This window comes from Sodiomyces alkalinus, assembly GCF_003711515.1.
Source record: "Sodiomyces alkalinus F11 unplaced genomic scaffold SODALscaffold_12, whole genome shotgun sequence".
NCBI classification, from domain to species: domain Eukaryota; kingdom Fungi; phylum Ascomycota; class Sordariomycetes; order Glomerellales; family Plectosphaerellaceae; genus Sodiomyces; species Sodiomyces alkalinus.
In genome coordinates, this window is record NW_021167090.1 from 1,057,991 (window position 1) to 1,081,331 (window position 23,341).

Here is a 23,341-nt window from a genome sequence, read left to right on the forward strand (position 1 = left end):
TCCCACAGCGGTCTCCCGGAGTTTATTGTCCGGGCAAGTATTTGATACCACTGCGGCTTATATGCGCCTCACAGGTGCTGACATTGCAAGACGCGGCTACCTGAGGCCGTTTTTGTGCCCGCGCCCTCAACGCATCCAGGGGATAGACGAGCTTTCCCCCCTTTGCAAGACATCCAGTCGTGACACTACATCGTCTCACCCCTCCAGGGTGTGAGGGACTTTGCCAAGAGGCTGCGGCTGAAGAGGATCCGACATGCAGTCCAGAACGTCGCTTAGCCTTGTGGGAGGAAAACAAAAAAGGGGGAAAAAGGGGGAAAAAAGTAAAAAGAAAGGAAAAAAAAGGGAAAAAAGAAAGGAAAAAAAGACAAGTCTGGGTGCGCGCCACGGCTTATACGGAGTATGGATACTCTGCCAAGCTTCAGTTGAGCATGGCAGACGCCATACTGACGTCTTGACGACATCATGCGAGTTTTCATCAGATATGCTAATGCATGAGCCGAGAACACAGCTCCTTGGTGTTTTCCCTGCAGTGCAGTGCTTTTGTCAGAGTTGTCTTGCGTTGACACGAGAGAACCACATGTTCGTGGCGACAGTCGCACGTGCAGAGCCCAAAACATGTTTCAGTGCTTGATGGGCAGGCCAGAATCACTTTCTCAATAGCCCCCTGCGCTGGGAAGCAGGGGAGCTCTCGATCTTAGAGACAGTTGAGCCGATGGCCATTGAAATGCCCCCATACCTCCCCGATCGAAAGTGCGCCCATGCCCTATTAGATCGCAACCTCTAATTTCCCCGTCCAAAAGTGATGGGGCTCCATGGCATTCACGCCAAGGCCACTGGACCTTTTGTCGTTCGGCGCCTCTTCGTATCTGGCTTTCGTGTCGGCGCGAAACGCCTTGAGCCCGTCGATCACGTCCCGCATTCCGTGGATTTCGGCCCTACTCGGGCTAGGCGGCGCGTCTGGTATTATCGTGGCGTCCCAGGCGCCATAAAACAGGAGTGCGTCCGGGGGCACGCCGGCCTGGACGTGCGTGGGCATGGCGGGCCCGACGATACCCTGTCGCAAGGCTGGGTCGCGCAACGCCATCATGTAAGCATTGACGGCCGGGCGAGGGCCCAGAACCCCCGGGCCGATCCATACCGGCGCCTCGAAGGTCTTGCCGTTCCAGGACATGACGTGCTGGACGTGTTCGCCTGCTGCAGTGGTGAAAGGGGCATGCTGCAGGCGAGCCATGTGGATAGTGGTCGGGGTGGCGGTGGCATCGTGGACGCGTCGAGGCGGCAACTTGGGCTTCGGCCGGACAAACTCATCCCCGAAAAAACTGAAACCTTCACCTTCGCCCATGCTTAGGAGCGCCTCGGCATCTAGGGCGTCGACGTCCAAGAACCCTGCGGCGTCCTCTACGGGGTCCACCTCGAATTCCAGACGGATATGGCGGAGGCCGCGAAGCATGGTCGGGCTGCGACGCGAAGAGGAGTCTGGCGTCGCCTCGCAGATACCCTGCTCTTGGGCGGCCACTAGTTTCAGGAACTGGGTCAATTTTCCAAGCAATGGACCGGCTGAACGCCGAGGTATTCTGGTGAGAGTCAACGACGCGAGGCGAGGGCTCATGTCTGGCTGGAAGGCTTGCGGGTAAGCCATCTCCACGCGCTCGCGGACGGCAGTTTCTGCCATCCACCACCGTGCCATGGTCGACAGCCCTTCGGCTTCCAACGTGGGAATCTGCGTGACCAAAGAATGATGTATACGCAGAGCCCGGAGGTTGGGAGAAAACACTGGACGGAATGCGTGAGCGGAGCCCGGGATGCCGTGTAGCCTTGTGCCCTCGGGCCAGGAGGATGGCCAGGTGAAACCCGGGGCATGCACGAGGGGCGCATCGCAAGCTAGATACTCGAGTTGGCCAGGCGTGGTGCGGATCAGCTTCTCCAGGCCAAAAGAAGTGAACCGGTTCCCGGTGAGGTCCAGGTGGGTAATGCCCCATGCACTAGACGAGACGTTACTGGGCGGTAGGTCGGACAGGGCCGGTGTCGTTGACAGCACGCCGGCGATGATGGCGGACTTGACATAGTCCGCCGAGTCATACTTCGGTGGGCCCCGGCCATCAGCGCGGACATCTTCCTGGTCCTGATATACAGCCCGAGCTGGATCGGCGTGATAAAGAGGGGCATCGGCGAAATAACGCTCCGGGTGATCGAAAGCACCGCTCCGCTCCGACTCTTCGATGAGTTTGAACGGACCGTAGAGACTGTCTCCATAGATAACCGGGTGAGACACAAGTTTACCCTCGGTCCGGAAATGGCGGCCAGACCGCAAGGGCGGAGACTGTAAGCAGTGCCACGAGAGAGGCTCGATAACGTCGTCGGTAAGGTTATTATGGGAGAGGTCTAAACTCCATAGCCGTGCATCGAATGCCTCGAAGAGCCGTGCTGCAAGGTTGTCGCCGAGCTCACGTCCCTGGATCTTCAGTACCTTCAGACGTGGAAGGTGACGTGCGCCCTCGGCCGCTGAGACGAGGGACTGCAAGGAGCCCGGCAGTCCCGAGATGTCAAGGTAGACTAGGTCCTGGACGTAGTCGGACAGGAAGAAGGTCGCCGGCAACTGGGAAGCACAGTCGGGGATGCTCAGCATCCACGGGCGGCCCGCCCACGGCGCCGGAGTTGGACCCCCCACAGCCAAAGCCGCAGGGTCTGCGTCGGTGTGGCCATCCAGAAGGATGCATCGAAGCGCGGGGAAGAGCCTGGGCAGAATCTTGAAGGTTACGGGGATCGACCTTGAATCGTTATCGGACCAGAAGTGGGCGGTGGCCTTGGCGAAGTTGCGAAAGTCTAGTACCGTAACCAGGGCCAAGGTAACCGGCCTGACGCGGAACACATGATGCAAGACGAAGTGACAATACCAGTCGAGATCTACTTACCGCCAGAGGACGTGGCGGCGCATCCCGTTAGCGGCCATCGAGAAGCTAGTGCCTGCCGACGAGAAAAGGAACAAAAGGCGGCTGAGGGGAGAGAGAATTCTCACCATTACTGGGACGCAAACCCAGCAGACGCACCGTGTTGAGCGGATCATGCCACAGGAGCGGGGCAAAGACGGTGTGAAAGTGCCGGTTGACAGAACAAAGGCGGCTATAATCAGATACTGAAGTGTAGGGAGCCACCAACCCGACCCAGTCGAGTCGACTGATGGCTTCTTCGTACGACGGTAGCTGAGGCTGCTGAGCCATTTCGGCGGCGGTCTATTCGCGTTCTTCGTTGGACAGATAGACAAGGCCCCTTGACCGCCGGAAGAGGAGTGGAGTGGGATAATTCAGCCGTCGACCCTGGTCAGCAATGGTTGTCTTCATCCGGTTATAGATGACGACGTAGATACAGTCGGCAGCTAGATGAAAGGATTGCTGTACCACCTGGTCCCGAGGTGGGGGTAAAGCAGCCACAGATCGAAGGGGTGTTGCTAGCGAGAGTCGATGTTGGTGGGATCCCTAGTCTCTCGTCTTTATCCGTAGGGTAGTACAACGTACACCATCCCCGGTAGTCGTGAGAAGGCTGGGAGGGGTTGCAGACTGCAGTATGAGTAGCAGAGAGCAAACACGACCGATTCTCTTGCTTCTTCGAGAGGCGGAAGAGGTGACGGACGGCGACGAAGGTGCATGGAAGCGCGGGAGAAGGGTTCTAGCGTCTCATCTCATAGACAAATTGGGTGCATGTGAGATGATGATGGATGAGATGCCCTGGACGAGTGGGCGAATGAAGATGGCGAATGGTCTGACAAGACTGGGGGCCGCAAACCCAAGGCTAGACGAAAGCGGTCGACAATAGGAAAGCCTCGAGCATAACCTGCAGAGAACAATGAATAGAATAAAGATGGAAGCATTTGGCGCGCTTCGAGAAACTGGGAGAGCCCTGCTGTTCGGAGTTGGGGCCACACACACACCAAGATGTAATTAGTGTCACCACCCAGAAGGCTCATCATTGGTACTGGTATCCAGGTTTGCGGGCGCCCATTGGAGAAGGCTGCACTGATTGGGTGTTGGTGATGCCAAGTTTGGGTGGTGAGGCTGTGATTGAATGATCACGGTGACACGGACGACGAGGCGCAGTGGTTGAAGACGGACATGGGTTCGGAGTACGAAGGACGAAGGACGAAGTACTCCGCAGAGGTACCTCGCTACTTGTTGTGAGCTCGGGAGCTCGTGATCTGGGGGAGGGGTTCGGAGTTATTCTTGACCCGGCCGAGTCTTTCCCGTGACGAGCCAATCAAACGCTACTCCCTGTACTGGTGTATAAACGCTCACCAACCATCGTGTAACCCCCTGTCACCTCCCTCCCCGTCTCGTGTAACCACCAAAGCAAACGAACCTCAACCACTTCCCAGGCGCCCCCAAAGATCGCCAACTCTTCCAAATTCAAAGGATTACCAGGGGATTATGAACTGGGTACTGACCTGCTCATCACACCATCACTCTGCAGCGGCGAACCCGAGATGACAATCATGAACCTTCCATCATGCTTCTAGAAGGTCACATTGACGGTTGACCGTCCAGTCACTTTTGCATTTGGCACATTTAGCACACCTTCACCGAACTCTGTCACCCGTGCTTCTTTCATTCTACAAACCTGTGGCTTGATGCTATTCCGAAAGCAGCAATCGCTCTGAAAGGAACCCACCACGACAGTCTCGATACCGACATACCTCGAGGCTCGACGCATGCCATCCAACTACCGTATCTCCCGCCGATCCCACGGGCCACCACCCTTTTGTTCTACCTAAGAGCATGAAAAGAGAGAAGATGATCCTCGTGGCCCTGTCGCGCGTCCTGGTATGCGGCATGCCGATGACAAGACAAATGACTAGTCCGCAGACTCGAGTCTTTGAACTTGACAGGTGCAATGTCGTACTGCCTGCAGCCATCACAGTGATCACACGCAGATCCTGCGGAACTTTTGGAAACCTGGTTCCTCTGCCTACCTTGAACACTAGCAATACGATAGCTCGGTGACATGCCTTTTTTACGTACTTCTCATGCATTGCATCGGCCGATACTTGCACTATACCGGGATCGGACGTAGAGCTACCCCCGTTGCCCCTCGTCCCCTCGCTATGTGCTTTACGGCTAATGCTGATGATAAACATATAAACAAACCAAAACAACTATACGTTAACAGAACAACATCGGAACACGACAACGCCGAATACGATGTTAGATGTCTCTTTTCTCTTTTTTTTTCTTCTTTTTTTTTTCTTTCTTTTCTTGGCGGGGCTGGAAAGACAGGAATAAGAAACGAGAACAAAAAAAAGCAATGACCAAAATCCCGAGGGAATGATACCTACACCATCATAGCCAATACAAATCGATCACTGGTCTGACCTCGGTGAAACGTGTGTCTCGGCATTACTCTTACACTGCCGTATTGTCGACATGGAACATATGATATATCCCCCGATCCAAGACAACATTGATCCTGTTTTGACAGCCCCCGCCGATGCACCTCATAGTCCTCCCTCACTCTGGTAGGGTACCGGCCCATGAAATAGATTCAAGGCATTCTCACCGGGTTTTCTTTTTATTTTGTTGTTTTTCTGGGGAAACGGACCAGGGAGTTGCCTCTTCGGTCCGCACATGCATGTTTCTATCTGTCGGTAAATAACCACGAGCTCGAGTACTGGAGACCTCATCTACGGAACACGTGTTGTTGAATCTATCTACCCAGCCCGCACAAGACGCAGAGAAGACAAGACACATTCCAATACCTCTTCCAAAGTCCTCCCGCCCAACCCCCATTCCCCTGGTTCCCCCTTTCCCCCGAGATTGTATGATTCAGGTTCCCTCTCCTTTCCCTCTGCCTATTGTATGGGGTCCATCCGTGTGTTTTGGTATCTCCTCCGAATAATCCCGGTGCGAAAAAAAGAACATGAACGTTGCTCTGTGTTGCCGACCCTGATATGACTATGTACTGCTGGGAAAGAGCAGTACAGAAATGAAAAACAAGAATAATACGAATAAAGATCAAAATCAGGTTTTGCCGCCCAAGCACACAAGAAATTAGTACATGGTATGAAGCAATATAGAAGTGAATCGCCCGTAGGCAAGAAGAAGAAGAAAACGCAAGGAAATTGACAAGAGAATTGAAAAAGGTAGAATGTCTGCATATAAGCAGAAAAGGGGAGGTGCGTTGCCCTGATCGAAAAGGCGGGTTGGTAAAGCAAATACACATTAAACGAGACCCAATCGTAGATCAGGAGTCCGCGGCTGACGCTCAAGCGAGGGAACAAGTCGAGCAGAAGCACTCCTCTCCCGCCGCGTTCCGGTGCGCCCGCTTGCGCAGCCTGCTCTGTTTCCGCAGCTCGTCGTACAGCCGCGCCGCCTCCTCGCTGTAGGGCGTCCTGGTGCTCTTGCCGTCCTTGTGGATGCGGAGATGCTGCTTGAAGTTGTCGAACCGGTCTTTGAACACCTTGCCGCAGCCCTCGGCCGGGCAGGCGTACATCTCGGGCGTCCCGCCGATGCTGTGGGCTCTGTAGGCAAGTCTGGTTAGTCTTCATATCCCACATGTAGCAAAAGAAAAATAGACACCATTGGGTGTAGTCTGTAGAAGGGGGAAGAAGGGGTGCTTTACGCTCTCTGGTGCCTCTTCAAGTGCTCCTTCTTCTGATACGTCTTGCGGCATCCCGCAAAGTCGCACCGTTCCCGGGGACTCGGGACCAGGACGTTCCCATCCGTCAACACCTGGCCGAGCTCCTGCTGCTTCGATTTGGCGGCGCGGGCATCGTGGTGTTGCTCGAGCTTGGTGGCCTTGTACTTGGACAACAACTCCTTGTCGCGCTGTTCGCGCCGCATCTTCTCGTTGACGTAGCGCTGGAGCGCCATCGCCGTCCGCTGCGCCTCGGCCATCGGTCCGCGGCGGCGGTAGGACCGGCTGGAGGGTGACAGGGTTGGTGACTCGTCTCCGCCGCCGCCGCCACGCCTGGTGGGTGTCATCTGGGTGGGTGATGGGGAAGGAGTATGGTGCGAGCCGAACAGGACAATGGGGCTCTCGCTGTTGCAGGGCCACATGGCCGAGGTGTGGTTCGGCGTCGCGTTGGAGAGAGACCGGCTAGGGGTGGGCATGGCGAAAGGAGAGGACTGGAGGTCGTGCTGCGTCGGGTAGTGGCCCATCATGGTGGGTTGTGAGGGCGACATGTTGGACATGGACTGCTGTTCGAGCGTGAACTGCAGCATGGTGTTGTAGTCGAGTTCCATCCCGGGAAACCCGTGTCCCTGTTGCTGACGGGTGGGAGTCAGGGGCATCGAGCCCGGGTAGTGAAAAGAGGCCATACCAATATGACCGTGCTTGTAGTGGCCCTTGGGAATGGGCATGGCCATGGGGGGCGTGGGCTCAAACGAGAAAGACCCGTGTGGAGAGTAGGAGCCGTTGGATGAAAACGAGTCACCCATGTCGATGGAGGACCCGGGAGGAGTTGAACGACCGGACCGAGGAGTGAAAGGATCTGCCGAGTCGTACGACGGGGACGAGGCAGAACTGCTTAGAAAGGGGGTACTGAAGTCGAAGCTCCCGTCTCTGGCAAAGCACGCATCCATACCGTCCATGGTGTTGGGAGGATTGTGTGAATAAAGGAGAAGAATATTGGCAGGGCAGGCTGACCGGGGAACAAGAGAGCGTGTTGAGAGAAGTTAAGCCAAACAGCAGAAGAAGAAGAAGAAGAAGAAGAAGAAGAAGAAAAACTATAGAAAAGAAAGGGAGAGACGAAAGAACAAAACTCGAGAGAGTGACAAAAAAAGGAGGGGAAGAGGTGAAGTAGGAGGGCGAAGCGTGGCCAAACCGAAGAATGATGGGGGTGATAGGACACGTTCCTAAGACGGCCGGGAGACACGAAGATAAAGTATTACTGCTGCTGAATGGAGACGAGGATGCAGATGGAGAGTCCAACCGGGTTGTGAGGCGAAGATAACGTCCTAGACAGCTGAGAGACGGGACTATCTTCACAGAATGGGGTAATAATGGCAGTAGTAGAGCCGAAGGAGAGACACGAGAGCCGCTATGTGGAATGCAACCAAGCCGCAGGTCTGCGATGCTGCGATGCTCCAAGACTCGAGAGTCCAGGTGTGGTCCACCCCAGTACCAAGTCACCAAAAATGGCCGAAAGCTTTCTCCTTTCCTGTCGATCCTATCGAAGGGGAGCAGGCGGCGGCGGGCCGGCAGCACAGGGTAGCCGTAGGAGTAGGAGAGTGGAGACGAAAAGGTGAGAAGGGAGGGAGGCAGTAATCAAATATGACTGAGTCGAGGACGTCGGTTGATCCGCAACATGTAGTGGGGTGAGTGAAGCGGAAGGGCGGCGCTTGTTTCTTGGTCCCTGAGAAAGCAATAATTTGACGGGGCTGCCGCTGATCAACACATCGCGCACCCCCAGCCCATATATGTTTTCAGTCGATGGGGAGAGTAGTGAGTAGTACTGTAGTAGAGAGTAAGGTGTACTCACTAGGTCCGAGCCGTCGAGCGGGGAACAGGTCCATGGGCCCAGTCGAGTTTGCGATGGATAAAGGGCTGAGTGTATTTTGGGTGCATTCTAGGTGTGTATTGTGGGTGTATTTTGAGCAGTTCCTGTTATGGAAACACGCAACTCGCCCCACGGAGAACAAGAACAGCAACAGACCCTTACAAACTGGCATGTCGTGTCGCGGGGCCCCCGTCCACTGCCCCCTCCCATATACTGAACCTTGGCCGGGATGGGCTTCAAGCTGCAGACCAGACCACAGGCAGTGATGGGAGTAGGGCATGGGTCCTCTCGGCCGGGTCAGAGCATGACAGGAAACAGGGGTATCTCTGTGGCTGCCAGTCAAGAATAAGATGGTGTTGGGGGGGTGAGAGGAAGCCCCATCGAGCCCCGGGGGGAGGGGGGGTGTGCGCATTGTTGGGAGTGGGGGAGGGTGATCGATACAAGGTATTTTGGACGGCAATGCCACGCCAAGAAGAACAAGATACCTGCAGGAACAGCATGTTGATTCACAAGCTCTACCTAAATGGGAAAACACAGTAGGATGGATGGTGGGAACTGGGGATATGGGGGAGGAGACAATGGCCAGAGGGACGGGGGAAACCGGCATCCTGTCCTCGATCACCCTAGCCGAGCCGAGTAGTTGTCTCCTAGAGGGAGGCAGGCAGAGATGGGCTGGAAAGAAAAAAGATTAAAAAAAAATTAAAATCAGGAAGTGGGAATGATGGTTTTCCGAGGAATGAATACGCAGGTTAAAGACCGAGAATCTCGCCATGGTGTTTTAGACAACCAAAGGGCCGGCAGAAAGGAGTGACCTCTAGTTTAGCAGCTGGCAGCTAGTAGCCATTGGTACCGTACATTGGCCCAAGGCCATGGAGTGCGAGTGATGCAAGACATGGGCTAACATGGGCTCCCTATCGATCGGACGTCAAGATCAGCCGCCCGTAGTCCCATACTAAAGCTGCATTATGCATTCTAGGACGGTGAAAGGGAATGGTATAATGATAGTGCAAAAGATCATTAGTCCTGGGTTGAGTTGAGCAGCTGGGAAAGAGAAGCAGTCAAGCAGGAAGTAGGAAAGGAGAGAAAAAGAGGAAGATGGACAAACCAAACGGTCCAAACCCCTCTAGCCATTACCCATAACGTCGATCAACGTCGCGGTCTAGTCCTAACATCTACTCAGTAGACAGAAGAAAAGAAGAAAGAAAAAGAAGAGAAAAAAAAGGCACGGCGCCGCCATGTCAAGGACCAGCAGAGGCTAGCACGTGTGGGCTGCACGGGCAAAATGACAGGACGTTAGTCCATAAGATATTACTGCGCCTGTATCTCGTTGGAAAAAGAAGGCGGCAGCACAGCAGCACAGCAGCACAGCAGCACAGTATCGAGGACGATAGAGAGAATGAGTGATTTGGACTTCTGGGATCCAGAACGACCATCGGGCATTTTTTCGCCCGAGTCAAGGCACGCACGTCGGTTAAGACATAAACGCATGATTAGGTCAGCGGCTAGGCTAAGATAAGGTAGTACGTTGTATGTAGCTTCAAAGCACAGACCAGGAGACACCAGGTCAGTGTCACCCCTGCCGGGTCCTTCCCGGGTGCGCGGACAATAGGAAACGGGGGGCCCAACGTGGGGCCATTCATCGCCTTTTTGGGTTTAGCGGCCAAGGGCGAGCCCGACACCACGACAACCTCAACGCCACGATGCTAGAACCTGAGTTCTAACTTCTGACAACGTGTCGAGGTATCATGTAAGTATACAGCATATGGATATACAGGACTAGAAGAGAAAGCTAACGTGCCACAGATGTCACATCACATACCGAGACTACCTTACACTACCTTACCTTACCTTACCTAAGGTACATGTACATGTACCTTATGGGAATGTCTTGCTTGAGCCTCTGGGTACATCGAACAATACTGCGCCAACCTCTGGCTTCTGGCTGCTGTCGTCTGCCCTCTGTCTTCTGTCCTCGTAACCTCTGCAATGGATGCATATCTTCTGGAGGCGCCATTGCTCAGTGGCAACGGATGGCTCAAGCCCTTCCGCAAGTTCTATGTATACTATCCATAGGCCAGCCCTCTAACATCATGCTACTTGCGCTGCGGTGCCCATGCAAAGTCAACGTGCAAAAGTCAGGGACTCGGGGCCACCCACCGAGGAACGAAGAAACCCGCTAGACAGTCGCCCTGCGTTATGTTTTATCGGCGTGCCCGGTCCTCTAGCCAGCACATCCCCTTTTGGACGGCTGTGTATCATTATACGAGGTACGGATACATCATAGCATCTCTACCCCGGACTATGTCTCTCTTTTCCTCTCCCACCTGTAATCGCAGTGAGGGAGCTTCTCTTTAATCTCTTCCTCCACGTCGGGCAGGTGAGGACACTCTCCCTCATAAGTCGAGTATGAAAATATTATTACTATTGCTACATTAGGGTAGCCAGGGTAGGGCGACCATGGCAACCGAGGAATATTGGACGCTGCGGAGGATCACTTACATCCACCCTTCGACCCTTCGATCGCCGTCATTTTGAAACCCTCGACGGCCGTTTATGGATCACTGGGCCCAAGACCCGTTCACCAAATTAACTCACTGTGCCAGTCCATGTAGATCGTATCTCAAGGTGGACGGATTAGAGAGCGCAAACGGCGAGAGGCAAAGAGGGGACAAAAGGAAGAGGGAAAGGAAGAAGAATAAAAACAGGTCAACATGAAGCTCTGCATGGCGAGGATAAGTCGAAACAGGCGAACTGCCCCAGCAGCGCAGGTCCCATTTTCGTTCTTCATATAGTGAAAAGTGTCCACATATGGCTGACCCCGGTGTGGGAGCGAGCGGCGACTCCTTCGAGAGACGCCCAGACTCGTACCACCAAACTCCGCAGCCTTCTTTGTGCGTATGACCGGCAGTGAGTGAGTGGGTGAGTGTGTTTCATGTCTCATGGAAATCCCCTTTTCTTTGTGCTATTTAGGTAGCTCGCAGCTCCTCCCGAGGCTGAGTTGCGGGCTGTTGCCATAGCAAGGGGGAGTAGCAGGAAAAGATCCGTTCCGGATAAAACTTCGTCTCGCTGAGCCCGAACACATCTAGTAATGCCCAGCACGGCATGTACCATCCTCAAACGTCCCTCACCATGTGTTTTGTCTACTTCACCATTTCATGCCCAATCTTAGACGACAGGTACATGCTCCCGTCTGCTCCAAATCCTGACGCAACGACGCAGCAGCTTTACTCCTTTCGCTGTTCATTTACAGCATGGCGAGCTCATTGGTGGCCTGGACCTCGTCATCCATGTCCTGTAACACCTCTTGCATCTCCTCCTCAGTCGCTTCTAACCCCTCGGAGCTCATGAGCTTGGTATCCTTATCCTCGGCTGTACAAGATGGTTAGCAATAGGTCGAAAAGCTTTTTGATCTAATAAACAAAAGGGGGAAAGGGGGGAAAAGAATGCACGGAATTTATGGTGAAATAACTCACTTCTCGGCTCGACGAGCAAGTTCTCCTGCACCTCGCAGTTGGTCAAGACAGACCCGTCGCCAATCACGCACCTCTTGCCCAAGATGCACCTAGTGAGCTTGCAGTTCTTCCCCACGACAACGCCGTCCATGAGGAGACACTGGGAGATCTTGGCCCCTTCGCTGATCTGGCAATTGGCGCCAATGACCGATTCCTTGATGGCCACCTTCTCCTCCACAGTGACGTTGTCGCCCACGAGGCTATCCTGCTTGGTAATCGTGGTCCGGGACTTGACGCCTTCGGGATAGGAGACCTTCTTGTTATGCGCAAAAGGCGACGCCGCCGCGCCGCCTTCCTCCACGGACGGCAGCTTGGCCAGGCGAAGAGACACGTTGAGCAGCAGCTGGGCCGTGTCCGCCCGACGAACCAAGGGGGCGGACTCGTCCGAGGGATGGAGGTAGGCGAGAATCGGCGGTACGGCCAGGTCGTCGGCCTCGGCTTGGGCGTCGGCATCTCTAGTGCTGCCCGCTATCGAAGCCCGCCTCTCGCCCGGGACGCGAGGCGGGAGAGGTGGTTCCGGCTGCTGTGGTTGCGGGGACGGCGTGCGCTCGTGGCTCGAACTGCCGTCGCATTTTTTCTCCTCTTCACCCAGGATCGCCCGCAGGCCCAGTTTGTCCGCCAGGCCGACCTGCCAGCCCGCTTTGGCCCACCACCCGATGACGTCTTCGGTGATATTCTCCAACGGCTCGTTTTGCTGAACGAAATCTAGGATCCATCGCGGGAAGATGTACAGGTGGGCATCCCGATACGTGGTGAGCATACGAATGCGCGGGTGTCTCCTTATGAGCCCATGCCTAAGGGGCAGGCCGCTCTTCTCCTCGGTAAGGTCTTTCAGAGAGTCCTTGGGCGTAGAATAGACGAGGTTGGAGAGATGTGGCGTCAGCGGGTCTTTAGGCCGCGCATTCGCAGACGAAGTAGGGAGAGGTGTAGTGGCGATGAAGTCGGTCTCCTCTTTCTTCACGGCCAATGCCGTCTTCGTCTCATACCAAACCCCCAGGCCTCCGCTGGCTTGATGCTCGGCCCCGGAGGAGGAGGCTGTTGCTCCAAGAATGGTCGACAAGCTCGCGGCGTTGACCATCCATGTCTGTAGCAGTTTGTCGCCGGGGATCTCACAGACCAAGTCGCAGGGGAGGACGATAAAATCGGACTTGACCAGCTCGCGAACTACCGGCAGCCGCAGGATCTCGGCGGTTCCCGTGTTCTGGTCGAGGTCATCTGGCGCGAGGATGGTAGGTCTGGGAAGAGGTAGAGAAGTCAAATACGGGTTCGTATTGACTGCCTGCTCAATGGCTTTCCTCGCTGATGCTGGACAAATGAGCGTGATATCTGAGCGTAGAGAGGTTAGAGTCTCAAACTTGGCAAACTTGGCAACTTGCGACTCCAATGTCTCTCTCACCCGTGATGCCTGTGCGGTAGCAAAAGTCTAAGGGGTACCACACCATGGGCCGGTTCGCAATGGGAAGAAGAGCCTTCGGATTCTCATCTGGATTCGATGTGAAAGTTGGAAAAGAGGATCCAGGACCGCAAAGCACCAAGGCCTGAAGCCCTGGCGAGGGTATTGAGACGGCGTGGGGCATCTTGATGGGAAGATGATGAGTGAGGGGCGGGTGGTGTCAATGCGTCGATGAGAACTATCCCCACAGCAATGACTCTAATCGATATTCTTTTTTGACGTGCAGTGAGAACGGCCCATGCGCCGTCGAGTTCTTGATAATATTAATGGGCAAAGTCCATCGAAGGAGGTTGCGCTTCAACAAAGCAAATCAGAAGACAATTTGTAGACAAGAGTCATTGAAAAGTGGGTCGCACGGATGACGGATGTCTGGATGGATAAGAAATTGGCAGGTACGAGAAGTAATTAGGTACACTTACCGTCCGTGCTTCTCCACTTAATAGCACGTGATCTTATGTCATTTCTCGATGGAGTCGAAAGAGGGGAATTGGCTAATTACACGTGTAGGTACGGATAGTGGTCAAAGCTCTGGCCGGCCAACCAACAACAACAACCTCGGAAGCCAATGTACCTTTTATACAGTACCCCGAACTCCGTAATTCCTGGACATGCACCGGATGATTAGCTTGTGAATACCAGCCACCGGAATCCCATTGCCTCTGCACCTCGATAGCCGAGAAGAGGGATGCACACATACAATTAACCCCTGCTACCCCCCGCCAAAATCACGATACTTGTCAACAGTCAATTTGATCGGAACTGGCGACGACACACACGATTAACGATTGAACTCAACCGCATCCTCTCCTCCTCCACTGCACGACCCGGTACCCTGCCAAGGTCGCGAAACGCGCGACCAGGAGTACGACATTGAGCGCGACAACAAAACGATTACAACAAGGCCTCTGGCCCCGTGCCATGACAACATTGGTCTAAATGTCGTCACCCTACGATTCTTCTTCGCGAAGGAGAAGTGTGTGGAGCCACTGGGTTCCCCTGGCCGTCACGCTCACCGTTGCTACAGTCGGTGTTGCGGCATGGGCGTGGAGCCAGCGCAAGGACGAGGACGAATCTTCCGAGCTATACGACGATCTGGACTATGACAATGCCGACTACAGCGGAAACGTTCCTCGCGACGCGACATCGCGGGGGGGGCCGTCCCAACCTCCTCCGTCGTCGTCGAACCCCCCGGTAGGCGACGCGACGCAGGAAGGGAGCTGGGGCGCTCGCATGTCGGGCGCTTTGCGACGCACACCTAGCCCTCAACAGCTCCTCGAGAATGCCGGCAAGACCGTCTCGGCGAGTGTGGCCGCGGCTGGTGCGGTGGCCGGTCGCGCCCTGGCCGCTATCCGGGAGGAGGATAAGGCAGCCTTTGCCGATCACGAGGCGTGGTCGGGCGAAGCCGATGATCGCAGGGACCGCCCTTCCGGCTCGGCGCCCCAAGAAGCTGGAAAGCGTCGCCGGACCGTGGCCATTGTTGTCTCGGCTGATGTCAACGTGGGCGATTACGACGAGGACGATTTCCTCGAACATGCCGTAAGTTCTCCTCTTCGCATATACAACGGAGCGACAGACAGTCCTCGCGGCGTATGGCTCCTGGCTCACGAATTTCCTTTTTACTGTAGTCCATCCTATCTCATATCCCCCGCCACAATGACTTCTCCCATATCAAGCTGTTCGTCTTGATCTACGCTCCTGGGTTGAAAGACAGCACGCTCGACCCGACGAGCAACCTCCCCCCGCCTTCGCTGAGCTCTTCCTTCTCCAACATCGAACACAACCAGGCGCAAGCACATCCCGACGACGCAGCCAGGAGCCCGGCGTTGACACCCTCGGCCGGCTCCACATTGTTCAACGCCGTCCACTCGCAAGCGATGGCCCTCGTCGAGAAGGAGACCATGGTCCTCCCGTTCACCACGCCCAATGGCCACGCGCACATCCTGCGCCACCTCAAGCCCGACGTCGTGTACCTGCAAGAATCCCTCGCCGGGGAGAACGGGAGCATTGTGGCGAACATGCAGACCTGGCTCAGGCACGACGTTATCCTGGTAGTGGGTGCCGAGAGCGGCCATGGCGGGTTGGCCGACAGTGAGTCCGAAGCTGAAAAGTCCGGCGCCGAGGAGAAGTGGTGGCAGCGGCCTGAGAGGGTTGGCCGTGGACGGGGTGTTGTGGTCGTTGACGGTATGAGAGTTGGCGACGATTGGGCACGCCGTGTTCAGGGGAGGGAATAAGGAGGCGGGCGGGGGGGCGCCTCATTCAGGTGATAAGCGAGAGAGGGGGGCCCATAGGATATTATGCTCGGTGTAACGAGTCTCGCTTACTGGATTAGGATGGACCACCAGCTCGCCAGGGACTGAACAATACCCGGATGCTTCCAGGAGGCCAGGTCTGCAGGTTCTACAACAGTCTTCTGCCTTGAGGGTAGACAGGAAGATACGCTGGTTTGATATTGTAGTTTTCAATGACCAATGTTTTGTTCTTATTCTTCTTCTTGATCTCATAGGGGCGTCTCTCTTTGTTTCCGAGGTCCATTCCACTATCCCTGTTTTCAATTCCTTTCTACCTTATGGAGGGTCGTAGACGGGAACAAGAGCAGCTCTACTCTATCGATCGCGCATTCAGACGTTTTCGCGTCTGACTAATTACTAAGCCCGATTGGACAGTGTTGGGGACAGTGCTGAGTACATACGCACTGTACTTTTGGAACTAACCAGAACAGGTCATCCGGACATTACCCGACACCCCATGACATGACATGCCGTGACTGGCAGGAACAATGCGGCTACTCCGTATACGTTGTACATCGCGTGGATTCACAAGTGGTAGGAAAGCCCGACTTCATCGCAACATCCCTCCCCCAAGACCCCACCATCCATACCCATCAACCGCGACTGCTGGACATCAGCTAGACACTCGTTCGAGCCAAAGAAACGCGTTTTCGACCACTGCGATTGCCGCCCTCTTTCCACACGACTATAGACTCGCCAATTCCCTCTCCCCGACTCGTCCCCGACCACCCGATCACGGCAGCCAGCGCCCAGCGACGTTCCCTATCGTCCTTTCTATATCTTGGACGCCCTTCCCTTCGCCTCCATCGTCTCTATCGTCAGATCTACTTCAATCAGAGAAGGCACAGTTCATACATCTCTTTCACAGATGCGGAAATCTCTTTAGAATTCGCATTTCCTACGTCGGAAAGACGATCCGAGCCTACACGATAGAGAGCCTCTCGCCGAGGCTTCGCGGCAAGCATGGCGCCCGTCGTGACGGCAATCCCGCCACCGGTGCTGCCAGCCGCCTCTAAGATCAAGCGACCCGTTCCTCCCGGGATCCAGACGAACGGCGCTACTTCCATGACCAATGCGTCATCTTCGCCGTCTATGTCAACTAAGAAACATCCCAATTCGATGAGCGCGACCGCCAGCGGCAACACGAACGCAACCACCCCCCAGTCGGCGCGACCACCAAAGGCGCAAAGAAAGCCTTCAACTCAAGTTGCCAACCAAACCTCCAATACGAACAGCGGTACTGCATCTCAGGATGTATTAATGGGCGGAGTCGCAACGATGTCGACCGCAGTAGAACGTCCTCCTTACGGTAGGTTTCGAGATGCCACCGCAGCGCCCCATGTTTTTCGTCCTTTATTTTTTTATTTTGTTCATCTTGTTTTCCTTTTATCCCCCCCCTTTCCTGTTCCCCTCACGACTCTCTGGTTTTCTGACCCCCGTCACAGTCGTCACGGACGACTACATTCTTAAGAAGTATGCCGGAAACCCACCATCACTCGTCGTCCATCTTCATGCCACGCATTTCCGATTCGATCAGCAAGATGGGACCTTTTCATACAAGTCACCGATGCGCATCTTCCTCGAACACGTCCGAACTCGAACCGTTCCTCACGACCTTCTCGAGTATTTTACCCAAGCTGGCGTTACCTTTTACGAGGGTTGTCTCATTGTACGGGTACACGACCACAAAACCCCGGCACAAGTCAAGGACGTCCGACCCCCAGTTTCCAAATCGACCACCGTCGTACCATCGTCCATTCATAACCACAATCCATACATCGTACCGTCTCCCTACGTCCCATATCCGAAGGACAACCTTGGCGAGGCGCCGGAGCCTGTCCCAGCAACAGGAGAGGATGGCAAGGAGAAGGAGAAGTCGGGCGAGGACCAAGGCACGGACCCAGGCACAGATATCAAGCCTGCTCCGTCCCTCCCCGGCGAGGGGCAGAAAAGCCAATCGCCTCCCCAGGCGAGGATATTCACCGTTGTTTTACATCCAACACAGCATAGCTTGCAGACCGACCTCATTCTGAAAGCACTTACTCCGCGGACAGCCGCTGATGACCGCACAAGTATTGACGGCGGCGTGATACCGCCGGCAACGCCCGTCTCCATGGTACCGCCTACGCCCACGACTTCCAGCATGCCACCTCCGTCCAAGAGACAAAAGCGAGAGCGCATGGAGCTTGACGGAAGCAACATCCGCGATGCCGAAGCCCAGATTTTGCTAGCCACCCACCCGACTCTCCATCTCGCGCCCACCAAGGATGCCCGCGGCACGATCGCGCTCCTCGACACCCTCGCTCATCCGAAACACAGCTATCCGCCGCCCGAACCCAAGACGAGAAAAAGAACTGTGGCCGAAATGGCGGCAGACGAGGCGCAAGCGGCAGAGCAGGAAAGATACATGCTCACGCTCGACGAACGACTCTCCTCGACAGCTAATGGCACTCAGGGGGGTGCCAACGGGGCCGACGGCGAAGACCAGGCGGGTGGGTCTACGTTTGAGCCCAATTTCGCGCGGTTCAAGGTCATCGCCGACATTAAGAGTGAATACGAAGAGAAGAAAAAACAGGAGAGGGCAAGGCTTGCGGAGAACGAGAGGAAGCTCGCGCAACAGAGGCTACTGCAGCAGCAGCAGCAGCAGCAAGAACAGCAAGCGGCTGCATTGGCTCAGCAGCGTCAACAAGCCGAACTCGAGAAGGCCAGGAGAGAGCAAGCGGCAGCTGAGAAACGCGATCGCCAAGAGGCAGCCAGACAGGCAGCACTCGCTGCGCAGGCGAATCCCCAACGCACCGGCCAAAACGCGGGCCTTGCCGGCCAGCGGGCGCACCCGCAACCTCCTCATGGCGGGATGCCCAGCGGCGGTGCGCCTGTCGGTGTCGGTGCAGGGGTGCCCGGCGGCGCTCCTTCTGGCGGCCTCCCTAACGGTATTCCGGCACAAGCGCAGGCCAGGTTCGCGCAGGTGGCCCAACCCCAGGTGTCGTCGCCAGTCATCCGACAGGGAACTCCGCACAGCATGTCGTCACCGATGCCTGGCGCGGTGGCCATGCAGCAGTCCAATTCGAGCATGGCGGCCAGTCCGCCCCGGCCGCCATCGGTGGCCCAGGGTCACCCTGGTGGCGGCATGGGTGGCGTGCCCATGACTGCCAATATGTCGGCTCGTGCTAGCCAGCAGAGTCATCCGGCCGGTACGCCGCGGATGCCGCACGGGACGCCCAATATGCAGGGGACGCCTGTCCCTGCGCGTGCCATGGCGGCCACGCCCCGGATGTCCCAGGCCAGCCCGCCTCCCAACATGATGACGACCAGCTCGCAGATGGGCCAGGGCATGATGGTTGGCACGCCTAACATGCAGCAGCAGCAGATGCACGCGGATCCGACGTTCCTGGCGCAGCAGATCGCGCAGAGGCAACGGGCCATCCAGCAAGCGCAGATGCCGCACGCCATGCAGAACAGCATGATGAACAGTAACTTCGGCAACGGACAGCCGATGACGCCTCAGCAAATGCAACACGAGATGCAGCGGCGGGCTATGTTTCTTCAGCAACAGCAACAGCAACAGCAACAGCAGCAGCAGCAGCAGCAGCAGCAGTTACCGCAACATGGGCAGCAGCAGCAGCCCCATCGTAACATGATGAACCCGCAGATGGCACAGCGCTTCGCCCAGCAACTCCAAAACATGCAAGCGGGAGGTCCGATGGCAGGTGGACAGATGTCGCCACAGATGCAGGCGCAGCTACAGGCACAGCTACAGCAACATATGGGGAACCCCATGCAGCGGCAGATGATGGGGACGCCTCAGTCCATGAATGCTCAGGCCATGAATATGCAGGCGATGTTGATGCAGCAGCAGCAGCAGCAACAACAACAACAACAACAACAACAACAACACCAGCAGCAACAGCACCAGCACCAACAGCAACAGCAACACCAGCAGCAGCACCAACAGCAACAGCAACAGCAACAGCAGAACATGAACACCTTCCAACAGCATGTCCGGACTCAAACACAACTTCTCTACAACAAAGGCATTCAAGACCTGGCGAACAAATGGGGAGGTGCGGTCGAGAACATCCCTGCGGAACATCTGGAACAGTTTAAGAAGCATTGCATGATCCAGGCCAGAAACAACGTGGCAAACGTCATAGCCCAGCGGAGGGCGCACCAACAACAGCAACAGCAGGCGGCCATACTGCAGCAGCAACAGCAACAGCAACAACAGCAGCAGCAGCAGCAACAGCAGATGCAGGGCATGGGCGGGATGATAGGCCCCGGTACCCACGGCATGTAGGACGATGACGATGACGATGACTCGGACTCGGACCTAAACCTAGACCCACGGATGCTACAGCAACAGGCCGCCATACAGCTGCAGCAGATGCGGCAGCAAGTGCGGCAGCAACAGCTGCGGCGGCAACTGGTGCGGCAACGGATGCGGCAGTTGCGGCAGCAGCAACAGGTGGAGGAGCAACTGCGGCGGCGACGGAGGCAACGGATGCTGCTGCAGCAACGGCAGATACTGGGCAGACGCGAGTTGACAGGCCCCGGTACCCACGACATGTAGGACGACGACGTCTCGGAGCTGGACCTAGACTCTTAAGGAAAACAGAAAAGAATAAGGTTGTTGATATGGTGACATGCTAGGTGGAATGGAGGGGGAAGACGGGGGAGTTGGGGGTATGTTCTTTGTTTTACTTCTTTATCCTTTTTTTTTTTCCTTTTCTTTTCTTTCTTCTCTTGTTCTTCCCCCTTTTTTGCATTTTTCTTTTTTTCGGGTTTTCTTCTCTTCGTTGTGATTCCCCAACACGATGTTGAAGATGAACGAAAAGAGTCCACATCCTCGGCCGGACCTGTTCTCTATTATATACCCGTTCGACGATGCTTTTTCTTTTTCTATTCGGCGTTACGGGGACACGAGACCAAGTCAAAAGGGGGGTTCGGGGGGGGTTTTTTTTTTTATCCGCCTTCTCCCCTGGCTGGTCTTGGACTCTGGCCAGGGCACATGGGCGGCTTCATGGATAAGGGGCGACTTAACGGCAGGGTATGGAAACATGAAGGCACAACACGGATATGGATAGCGAGGTGTAATATAAACCCGGTGTTTTATTATTAAATATACTGCGGTTTCGGTATGCGTTCATGGATTACTTGGCTACTATGTCTTATCCTTGACGCCGTTGACTCGACGAGCTGCTCTCTAAGGTAATAAGTGTCGTATAGACCTCCCTCGGTGTGTTAGGTGCCTAGGAGATAGAGGCCGGGGCCAGGCCGGTCCAGATTCCTTACATAATCCTGCCAGGTTGATCTTGTGTTTTCACAGCCAAACCAGGTCACGTGGACATGTTTCGTGGGGCGGGCACAGGTGGATTCTTACCTAATAAGGTATGTGCCCAGGGCAATGATGCAACCTACGCCAGTTACGTGGTAATTTCTAGGTACGTCCTCCGTAAGCTCCCCCAGCTTGTAACGGGCGCCACTTGGATATTTTTCCGCGACTTTCTGCCTATCCACTTGATCTCGGGATTCCTCCATCACATTTCTTAATCCAGGCAACGCTCTTTTCGCGTCACATCACGGCAGATCGTTTCGTTCTTTTGTTTTAAACCGACGCTACTTTCATACAGCTTGTCCTAATATTCTCAGCTCGTCCGGTCGCCACCTTCCGCTACTCCGATCCCGCGATCCGTCCACACGACTCCCCCCCCCTGGACCCGAAATTCGTCATCGGCATCTTTGATCGGACTCGCTCTCACCTCACACGACAGGCTTCTAATAATCCTCCCCGCCCGAGCTGTACGATATGCATTTTCCGTCGCTCCCAAGGCCAGAAACGGCCTTGTTTCTAGCACTGTTGCTCGCGCCTCTGCCAACATCCGGCATGTTACAATGTGACCATATCCGGGTCGGTGATGTCGACTTTAACCTGTCGAAGCTCGGCGGGCCGCACTCGGTCGTCACGTCAAAGTGGCACCCACCCACGTACACCAACACGTCGTATACCATCGACATTTGCAAACCGCTCAAGAGGAAAGGCGACGTCAAGAAGGGGGATGAGTGCCCGAACGGAACAAGAGGTGTGTGTTTCTGTCCTATGAGCCCAATACTATGCTCCCATCCGCAGACAGAAAGAGACAAGGAAGAAAAAGGGAGGGGGGGGCAAAGACTTCTGAGCCGATGCTGACGCGTACCATCTTTCATAATGCAGTCTGCGCCATCGAACGCCTGATCCGTCCCGACGAGGACAGCCACGACGACATCCAAAAAGTCATCCCCATCGCCGGCGAACTGAAAGACCACGGCGGCGGCACCCTCGACCCCAAGGTTGAGCGGCTCAAATCGTCCGACTCGCACTCGGACCACGACAAGGAGGGCCTGCGCCTGGTGCTCCAGGGCGGCCGGTACCCGCTCGAGGGCAAGCACAAGCGCCCGCAAAAGGCCATCATCGAGTTCATCTGCCACCGGGAGAAGACGGGGCTGGAGGGCGAGATCACGCCCGAGGACCAGTATTCCGCCGAGGCGCTGCGAACGCGGGCCGAGGACAAGGATGAGGGCGACGATGGCGACGATGGCGAGGAGAGGCAGAATCTCACGCCTGGTGCGGCGTTGGTTTGGAAGAGCTACGGGCCTTCGGAGAAGGGGGATGTGGACGTCCTGCGACTCACGTGGTATACGCAGTACGCGTGCGAGGATGCTTGGGCGAACCCGCCTGATTCGGGAGATGAGGACTCGAGCCGTGGTTGGGGTTTCTTCACGTGGTTTGTGATTCTGTACGTGCTTCCCCCCCCCCCCCCCTTTTTTTTTCCTTTGTTTTTTTCCTTTTCTTCTCCTTCTTATGTCCTCATTCTCTGCCTCTAAATCGGAATCGGCGACTAATCTGCTGCTCGTCACAACGTAGGGCCTTCCTCGGCATCGCGGCCTACCTCATCTTCGGCTCCTGGCTGAACTACAACAGGTACGGCGCTAGGGGCTGGGACCTGCTGCCGCACGGCGACACCATTCGCGACATCCCCTACATCCTCAAGGACTTGGCGCGCAGCGTCCTCAACGCCGTCCAGGGCAGCGGGACGCGGGGTGGCTACAGCGCCTTGTAGGGTAGGCGTGGCCAGGGAAGCCAAGGTGGAATGGCGCAAGTCCTTTAAATTCTTCTTCTCGGCGTAAACCAAGCCAGCCAGCTTTCTGCTTTGCGTTGGAAGTGAAAGTCGGCGGATCTTACGTTTTGTAACTACTTTTTTCTTTTTCTCTTTCGTTTTCTTTCGGTCATGCTTCACGCCGGCACTTGTCGGGCCCTTATATGGTCCGGAGGGGGGGGGGGGAGGAATGGAGGAATGGAGGAATGGAGGAATGGGCAGAACAGGGATGTCGGGGGCGGATTGGCAGCATGTCATGGTGGCCGCCCAAGGCCCAGCCTTTTCCCTACGTGTCATTTTCCCTTCGTTTTGTTTTGTTCTTCGCTGGCAGGGTGGCGTTTGGCATGGGTTCATTGCGGACTTTGATGTTCTGTGCGTCGCGTGTATTCATACAACAATCTACTATGGGATTCAATCTTATTTGACGGCTATTTCATTTCGCTCGATGCGTGTCATGCTCAACTGTGGGTCTT

At 55.5% G+C, this 23,341-nt stretch overlaps 9 protein-coding genes across 9 annotated transcripts; 5 read left to right on the plus strand and 4 right to left on the minus strand.

Moving 5' to 3' along the window:
* Positions 1–698: 698 nt before the first annotated feature.
* Positions 699–3,447, minus strand: SODALDRAFT_79322 (hypothetical protein). Its single transcript, XM_028615701.1, has 2 exons — positions 3,017–3,447; positions 699–2,904 (listed from the first exon to the last, which is right to left on the minus strand). The coding sequence occupies exons 1-2, from the start codon at positions 3,216–3,218 to the stop codon at positions 767–769; spliced, it is 2,340 nt and encodes a 779-aa protein (XP_028462999.1). The 5' UTR covers positions 3,219–3,447; the 3' UTR covers positions 699–766.
* Positions 3,448–4,585: 1,138 nt separating this feature from the next.
* Positions 4,586–5,809, plus strand: SODALDRAFT_382117 (hypothetical protein; the record flags this gene model as incomplete). The annotated part of the gene is made up of 6 exons (XM_028615208.1): positions 4,586–4,876; positions 4,909–4,946; positions 5,158–5,191; positions 5,334–5,371; positions 5,467–5,503; positions 5,704–5,809. Exons 1-6 carry the CDS (start codon positions 4,767–4,769, stop codon positions 5,807–5,809), a joined length of 363 nt encoding a protein of 120 aa, XP_028463000.1. The 5' UTR covers positions 4,586–4,766.
* Positions 5,810–6,249: 440 nt separating this feature from the next.
* SODALDRAFT_363886 (hypothetical protein) lies at positions 6,250–7,577 on the minus strand (the record flags this gene model as incomplete). The annotated part of the gene is made up of 2 exons (XM_028614606.1): positions 6,250–6,505; positions 6,607–7,577. 2 exons carry the CDS (start codon positions 7,575–7,577, stop codon positions 6,250–6,252), a joined length of 1,227 nt encoding a protein of 408 aa, XP_028463001.1.
* A 296-nt stretch (positions 7,578–7,873) lies between these two features.
* On the minus strand, positions 7,874–10,499 carry SODALDRAFT_363887 (hypothetical protein; the record flags this gene model as incomplete). The annotated part of the gene is made up of 12 exons (XM_028614607.1): positions 7,874–7,943; positions 7,975–8,070; positions 8,119–8,372; positions 8,468–8,554; positions 8,648–8,726; positions 8,795–8,970; positions 9,021–9,157; positions 9,341–9,396; positions 9,712–9,740; positions 9,836–9,898; positions 10,036–10,188; positions 10,401–10,499. 12 exons carry the CDS (start codon positions 10,497–10,499, stop codon positions 7,874–7,876), a joined length of 1,299 nt encoding a protein of 432 aa, XP_028463002.1.
* Positions 10,500–11,729: 1,230 nt separating this feature from the next.
* On the minus strand, positions 11,730–14,321 carry SODALDRAFT_363889 (hypothetical protein; the record flags this gene model as incomplete). The annotated part of the gene is made up of 5 exons (XM_028614608.1): positions 11,730–11,854; positions 11,959–13,402; positions 13,437–13,574; positions 13,671–13,745; positions 14,247–14,321. The coding sequence occupies 5 exons, from the start codon at positions 14,319–14,321 to the stop codon at positions 11,730–11,732; spliced, it is 1,857 nt and encodes a 618-aa protein (XP_028463003.1).
* Positions 14,052–16,054, plus strand: SODALDRAFT_301842 (hypothetical protein). The gene is made up of 2 exons (XM_028608910.1): positions 14,052–14,986; positions 15,076–16,054. The coding sequence occupies exons 1-2, from the start codon at positions 14,387–14,389 to the stop codon at positions 15,679–15,681; spliced, it is 1,206 nt and encodes a 401-aa protein (XP_028463004.1). The 5' UTR covers positions 14,052–14,386; the 3' UTR covers positions 15,682–16,054.
* A 211-nt stretch (positions 16,055–16,265) lies between these two features.
* On the plus strand, positions 16,266–20,288 carry SODALDRAFT_382123 (hypothetical protein). The gene is made up of 2 exons (XM_028615209.1): positions 16,266–17,047; positions 17,184–20,288. Exons 1-2 carry the CDS (start codon positions 16,702–16,704, stop codon positions 20,030–20,032), a joined length of 3,195 nt encoding a protein of 1,064 aa, XP_028463005.1. The 5' UTR covers positions 16,266–16,701; the 3' UTR covers positions 20,033–20,288.
* Positions 20,289–21,201: 913 nt separating this feature from the next.
* Positions 21,202–23,065, plus strand: SODALDRAFT_329385 (hypothetical protein). The gene is made up of 3 exons (XM_028610922.1): positions 21,202–21,815; positions 21,947–22,508; positions 22,637–23,065. Exons 1-3 carry the CDS (start codon positions 21,542–21,544, stop codon positions 22,830–22,832), a joined length of 1,032 nt encoding a protein of 343 aa, XP_028463006.1. The 5' UTR covers positions 21,202–21,541; the 3' UTR covers positions 22,833–23,065.
* On the plus strand, positions 23,039–23,297 carry SODALDRAFT_329386 (hypothetical protein). Its single transcript, XM_028610923.1, has one exon. It carries the CDS (start codon positions 23,120–23,122, stop codon positions 23,291–23,293), a length of 174 nt encoding a protein of 57 aa, XP_028463007.1. The 5' UTR covers positions 23,039–23,119; the 3' UTR covers positions 23,294–23,297.
* Positions 23,298–23,341: the final 44 nt, after the last annotated feature.

Excerpts from the sequence above, each read along its gene's own strand:
- SODALDRAFT_79322 (XM_028615701.1), bottom strand. The coding sequence starts at position 3,218 with ATGGCTCAGCAGCCTCAGCTACCGTCGTACGAAGAAGCCATCAGTCGA. Across the intron at positions 2,905-3,016 it reads GGGTTTGCGTCCCAGTAATG|ATCTCGACTGGTATTGTCAC; the intron begins GTGAGAATTCTC and ends GGCGGTAAGTAG.
- SODALDRAFT_301842 (XM_028608910.1), top strand. The coding sequence starts at position 14,387 with ATGTCGTCACCCTACGATTCTTCTTCGCGAAGGAGAAGTGTGTGGAGC. Across the intron at positions 14,987-15,075 it reads ACGATTTCCTCGAACATGCC|TCCATCCTATCTCATATCCC; the intron begins GTAAGTTCTCCT and ends TTTTTACTGTAG.
- SODALDRAFT_382123 (XM_028615209.1), top strand. The coding sequence starts at position 16,702 with ATGGCGCCCGTCGTGACGGCAATCCCGCCACCGGTGCTGCCAGCCGCC. Across the intron at positions 17,048-17,183 it reads AGTAGAACGTCCTCCTTACG|TCGTCACGGACGACTACATT; the intron begins GTAGGTTTCGAG and ends CCCCCGTCACAG.
- SODALDRAFT_329385 (XM_028610922.1), top strand. The coding sequence starts at position 21,542 with ATGCATTTTCCGTCGCTCCCAAGGCCAGAAACGGCCTTGTTTCTAGCA. Across the intron at positions 21,816-21,946 it reads GTGCCCGAACGGAACAAGAG|TCTGCGCCATCGAACGCCTG; the intron begins GTGTGTGTTTCT and ends TTCATAATGCAG. Across the intron at positions 22,509-22,636 it reads TTCACGTGGTTTGTGATTCT|GGCCTTCCTCGGCATCGCGG; the intron begins GTACGTGCTTCC and ends GTCACAACGTAG.
- SODALDRAFT_329386 (XM_028610923.1), top strand. The coding sequence starts at position 23,120 with ATGTCATGGTGGCCGCCCAAGGCCCAGCCTTTTCCCTACGTGTCATTT.